Below are 6,000 nucleotides of genomic sequence, written 5' to 3' on the forward strand. Positions count from 1 at the left end.
TTGGAAAGACTACTTTTATGACAACAGTAAACTTGGGATTTACATGATGTAGACAAAGACAAGTAAAATTTATGGAATATGGAATAACTTTAATGAAAAAATATTGTATAAAAAGAGATACATATTAAGATTGATATACAAAGGTATCAAAGAGCACTGTTCACAAACTCACTGATTCCAAATTCGTTTGCAGTGTGGATATAGCATTGAATTTAGGATTTTCTTTCAACAATTGACACATCTTAGTTATTCCCATATGCACTCATAGAAAGGTGCTAAGAGACTGAGGGGCATCAACAACATATAACAACAACTTATAGTCTCACACACAAACACATGTCCATGCTGACTAGTCATTAGAAAAGCATATTACATATCACCTAAGAAGCCTCATTCAACTCCTTAATCCACTGTGTATAAAAAGTACAAAAGCAACTCACACTTATTCATTCCCCGGCATTAAAACACAGTGTCTGCGGTGTTGAGAGTGGGCTGACAGTAGCTCCTTCACAGCAACAGTTTAGATCACGCTCAGCGAACGGCCAATCAGCTGGCTGGTTTCTTCCCGCCAGACCAGACGGGCGTGGTCAAATCCCTCCAGGAGACAGCGCCCACATGGAATTATCTGTCCGTTTTGTTCCATCGCCTCGGGGGCAACCAGAAAGGGTGGCAGATTATCAGTTGAGTTTTTTGGATGGACGGGTGAGGGGCGTTCAGTCCCCCACCCCGAACAAATCCAGCAGCTCCTTGTTCTCGGGGTCGATGAGGTCGCACGGCTTCTCTCCGCTCTCGTTCTCCAGCTCGTGGTCGGCGCCCAGCGAGAGCAGGTACCTGAGGGAAGAGAAGCAGAAGAAAGCCCCCCCCCCGCTGGGTCAAAAACGTGTTGCGTTGCAGCGGTCGAACATGAGTTTCTGGCATAGCTCAGAGGGGGGGGTCAGCGGGGGCCAGGAATGCGCGAGGCCATCCTCCGCGTCTCTGCCCCCCCGTGAGGGCAGCTCAGAACTCAGCCAATGTGCGTGCGCGTCCGCTGGTGCGCTGCCCTTGTATGTACTTGTCGCTGACCGTGTGAGCTGCCCACCTCTGACCCGCACCGTTTATGAAGCCAAGCAGCAGAGGTGCTGCATTGTGATGGCATGATTAGCGTTGGTGCAAGTGGGCTGCAAAGCATTATGGGAGGATTTGTGGTGATATGAATAGGTCAAAGGCTCGCATCCCTGTTGTGATAGCTTACTGCCCTGGCTCTGTGTGTGTGTGTGTGTGTCTGTGTGTCTGTGTGTGTGTGTGTGTGTGTCTGTGTGTGTGTGTGTGTGTGTGTCTGTCTGTGTGTGTGTCTGTGTGTGTGTGTGTCTGTGTGTGTCTGTGTGTGTGTGTCTGTGTGCGTGTCTGTGTGTGTGTGTGTCTGTGTGTGTGTCTGTGTGCGTGTCTGTGTGCGTGTCTGTGTGTGTGTGTGTGTGTGTGTGTGTGTGCGTGTCTGCGTGTCTGTGTGTGCGTGTGTGTGTGTGTGTGTGTGTGTGCGTGTCTGTGTGTGTGTAATCTTGGCTCACCGGGCGATGTCGGGGAAGCCGTCGCTGCAGGCCATGTGGAGAGGCGTCCAGCCCTCCTCGTCCCTCTGGTGGATGTCTGCTCCGTACGCCACCAGCAGCTTCACACACTCCAGGTTACCAGACAAGACGGCCTCGTGAACGGCTGCCATACCTGGATATACATGCCAACGGGAGATGGCATTATTAAAGATCCATGGTTGGCAAGTCAAAAGGATCTCCATTGATAGAAGAGGCTACGTTGGTGCATTCGTTATGGATTTCAGCCACAAAACGTAGTTAAAGGAGCTTTTGTTTCACCGAAACTCAAGTAGGATCAAGTCACAACCGAGCGCACAGCACAAAGCCATTTCAACATGTGTTGAACAGACGGCCCCTCATACGACGTTGGATTCATGGCTGAATGACTCTTCCCCCGGGGTGATCTCACGGGGACTTACCGGAGTGGTAGATGGTGTCGAGGCTGACCCTCCGGGGTGATTTCACGGGGACTTACCGGAGTGGTAGATGGTGTCCAGGCTGACCCTCCGGGTCCGGATGAAGCGTCCGATCCTCTCCAGCTCCCCTTCGCGCACGTAATCCTGGAACACGACGTCGTTGGAGAAGTGCACGTTGCGCGGCGGTCTGAGGGTCGAGTCTGAGCCCCTGTACGAGATGGACCGACCACAGTCCTGGGCAGAGAAAGCCAGGATCCCCGCGGTCTGGGAGACGGGATACTGGTTGTACTTCATCATTGACGGGGGGAGTGTACTTATCTGAACTGATTTTAAGGAGAAACACGTCTCCTGCATCAATAACTTCCAACCTCAACTTCCAAATTCCAAATGCAAAATACCCGATGGCCTCTCTGCGATATGAGCAAAGAATCAAAAGCTCAGTTATTAAAAAACGATTCTCTTTTAGAAGTCCAGAAAGCTGTTACTCTTCGCCGTTTCTCTTGCAGAGCAGTGTGTCCTGTGTCTCTGGACAGTGGCTCGAGTCCCCTGGAGGCCAGTGTGCGCGTGGAGGCCTCTATATACCCCTCACGCGCTGCTATTTTAGGCTCTGTCACCTCCCAGAGCTGGTGGCTGGAATAGGAAGATGAGTGTCTCTCTTGGCTACTGCTCAGTCACAAGTCAGAGGAAAACTCAGCTTCTGTTTTCACCACAGCGCGTTAGACACACTCATTCCCCCCTTCTTCCAGATCCTCCCACGTTCAAAGCATTCGGTGTCCTCTAACCAGACGGAAGTCTTCCTTTGGCGTGATCCGCTGGCGGTGTTGGTGACAGTTGCAGTATTTTGGACGAGTTTGCTCACTGCTCTGAACCAGTCATCTCATCTGCGTGGCGGAGGGCCAGGATTGAGCTACGCCTGGAGTGATATATTGTACAATACTCACCTCCAACACCAAACTGATCAATAAAACATGACCTGCTGAGTACTTTCAGTGTTTGTGTGTGTGTGTGTGTGTGTGTGTGTGTGTGTGTGTGTGTGTGTGTAATAACATAACATAACATTTGATTTAGTGTGGGCTGCTCTAGATACCAGTGTGCACACACACAGGGTGGCCAGTCGATGCTAACTGTCCAGTGCAGTTTTGTTTTGCACTGTTTAGCTAAGCTATGACTTAAAAACTAGAAAGGGTGCTCAGAGAGCACAGGCCTCTGTGCACTAATGCATTTTGTTGGTGTAACTCAGTTGAAATGGTTAAAATCACACGTTGGTTTATATGTAATATCTTACCACGGGGTCCAGGTTAAGAAAATTTAGGCCTACATTTTCCAAATAGTGAATGAAAATCAGATATTATTTTGTTTTACAGGCATAGAAAGATGTTTGCTTGAACAGCAAATAAATAAAGTTTATATCTATCTATCTAAAGCTTATTTGACTCCTCATTGTAATGAAGAAGAAAAAATATTGGTCTGGATTTGAACCCAGGTCTACAGATTACTACTACAACAGCCTACAAGAGAGAAAGAAGGGTTAAATGTTGATGTATATCATAAATAATAATAAATAAAAAAAACATATGCTTCTATTTCTATATACATTTATGTGACGGGTAGGGCACTAGGACCCAGTAGGGAGCACTAGTTGGGAGAGGCTAGTGCCCTACCTGTCACATTCATATGAGAGTAAAGTTGAACCCAAGGTTCCCGGTTCGAGTCCCATCGTTGCCGGAAATGTGTTTACACATTAACATTATTTGAACACTATATTAGTGATGTATTAATAATCCTTCAGTGAATATATACATTTAGACATTTTTATCCGCAACACACAAAAAACAAGTACAAGTACTTCGACCCCCTGGCTAAACTATTGGTAAAGACCATGGGTGTCACAGATGAGATACCATTGGTGGAATCCGTTTTTGGGATGGTGCAAAAGGGAAGTCTCCTGTCATATCAACACCCGAAGATGACAACATGGCACATTCAAGTCCCCCATGATGCACCACCTTACCCCCTCTACCACTTGAAGGTTACCTGCTTGCCCAACAGTGTGTGTTTTTGAACACAGAAGATCATGGTAAATGGTAAATGGACTGCACTTATATAGCGCTTTTCCACCTTAGCGGCACTCAAAGCGTTTTACATTGACCTCTCATTCACCCATTCACACACACATTCACACACCAATGGTGGTAGCTGCCATGCAAGGTGCTAACCTGCTCATTGGGAGCAATTTGGGGTTAGGTGTCTTGCTCAAAGACACTTCGACATGTGGACAATCGGAGCTGGGATTCGATCCACTGACCCTTCGATCATTGAATGACCCAACCAGCTGAGCTACAGCCGTCCCAGAAGAGGTGCATTCCCACCTGAAGAGCTTGCAGCTAACGTTTGAGATGGCAACCCAAACGCAGACACACACCAGTGTCTGTTGCAGGGTCGTTTCTATATACCCACTACACAGTGCTTCATTTGAGCTTTCTGGATGAGTCTGATGGTGTCTGATCAAGTGGAAAATCTCACAACAAAGAAGCACGTTCTCGAAGCATATTCTCGAATGAACAAACAAAAGAACACACCCAACTGGAAATATATCCTCCGCCCGGCGGTCGGCGAGCTCGGACGCAACGAGACCACAGTAAACATGCTGTCCCCTACCAATGATGTATCGACCATTTTAATCCCATTCATATCCCACAACAGCCAAGAACAGCTGCGTCTAAGTAAATAAATATAGCTTATTATAATGTAATCAGACAGTCTAGCCAGATGTATTATGGTCAGAGATGGGGAAACCCAGCTTCAGAAAGTAGAAATACTAACCATGTTTTTGCTCTGACCATGCACTAAACCATCTGATTTCACTAATTAGTTCCCCTACCTGGCTGAAGAGAGCCCCATGTATGGTCACTGCGTGGTCAGAGCCAAAACATGGTTAGTATTTCTACTTTCTGACCCTGGGATTCTCATCTCTGATTATGGTACATTAGTGGCCTCACTGGAGGTTGCCCTTCGCTCACTGGGCACAGGAAGCAGACGTTTCTCAGAAGGACGGGTCACTGACCCTGACCCTGCGCTTCAGAAGATGCGCTCAAAAAGCAAACGCTGAGCATGGTTATGGTAAATGGACTGCACTTATATAGCGCTTTTATCCGAAGCGCTTCACAATGAAGGCCTCTCATTCACCCAGTCAAATACACATTCACACACCAATGGTGGCAGCTGCCATGCAAGGTGCTAGCCTGCTCATTGGGAACGATTTGGGGTTCGGTGTCGTTGCCCGAGGACGCTTCAACGTGTCGTCAGGAGCCCGGGATTCGAACCGCCGACCCTATGATCGTTGAACGACCTGCTCTACCTCCTGAGCTACCGTGCCCCATCCTTGCTCCGTGTACGTAGCCCAGGCTACTACTGGGACCAAAAGCCAAGTCATGTCGTTTAAAGTGACGTGTAGTCCCACGTCAGGACTTGGGACGGTTGTGTAGCGTTGGCGTAGGAAGCTGCTCGACTAGAACGGTTCCTTTCTGTTTTGGCATCATATGAGCCGTCCTTTGGCGTCACACAATTGTGAAAGATACCCAGAAAAGGGAGCTCAGGTTAACACCAAGGAACACAGAAAGGGTACATTGTCTCTGTGGTCTAATTGTATTGTTCCTCTGTGATTCGCCGCTTTGACATGGGTGATATTTGATCTTCCATTGATTTAATTGCCTCTTCTCCGAAATGGAATGAGTGTGGAGGCAGAGGCCTGTTTGGCTGCATGACCCTGGGAAACGTGGAATGAGTACCTTCTCTCCCTGGGTCGAAAAGACGTATGGAAACCGACGGGTAGCCAATCCCTAACCAGATTCCTGTAGACTCCTCCCCCTCAGAACCACACCCCTGACTCACCTAGAGCCGGCACTGCAAACGAGCAACAGGTGCGCATCAATCAGAGAGGACACGCCCACGCATGCTGGCACAATGCAGGCGTGGCGTAGAAGAGAAAAAGACTGAATAAACAGCAGGTTGATCTTTGTCAT

At 48.2% G+C, this 6,000-nt stretch overlaps 1 protein-coding gene across 1 annotated transcript; it reads right to left on the bottom strand.

Moving 5' to 3' along the window:
* Window positions 1–713: 713 nt before the first annotated feature.
* Window positions 714–2,272, bottom strand: ppp1r27b (protein phosphatase 1, regulatory subunit 27b; the record flags this gene model as incomplete). The annotated part of the gene is made up of 3 exons (XM_084441560.1): window positions 714–831; window positions 1,545–1,695; window positions 2,038–2,272. 3 exons carry the CDS (start codon window positions 2,270–2,272, stop codon window positions 714–716), a joined length of 504 nt encoding a protein of 167 aa, XP_084297686.1.
* Window positions 2,273–6,000: the final 3,728 nt, after the last annotated feature.

Source organism: Borostomias antarcticus (assembly GCF_949987555.1).
Source record: "Borostomias antarcticus genome assembly, chromosome: 7".
NCBI lineage: Eukaryota > Metazoa > Chordata > Actinopteri > Stomiiformes > Stomiidae > Borostomias > Borostomias antarcticus.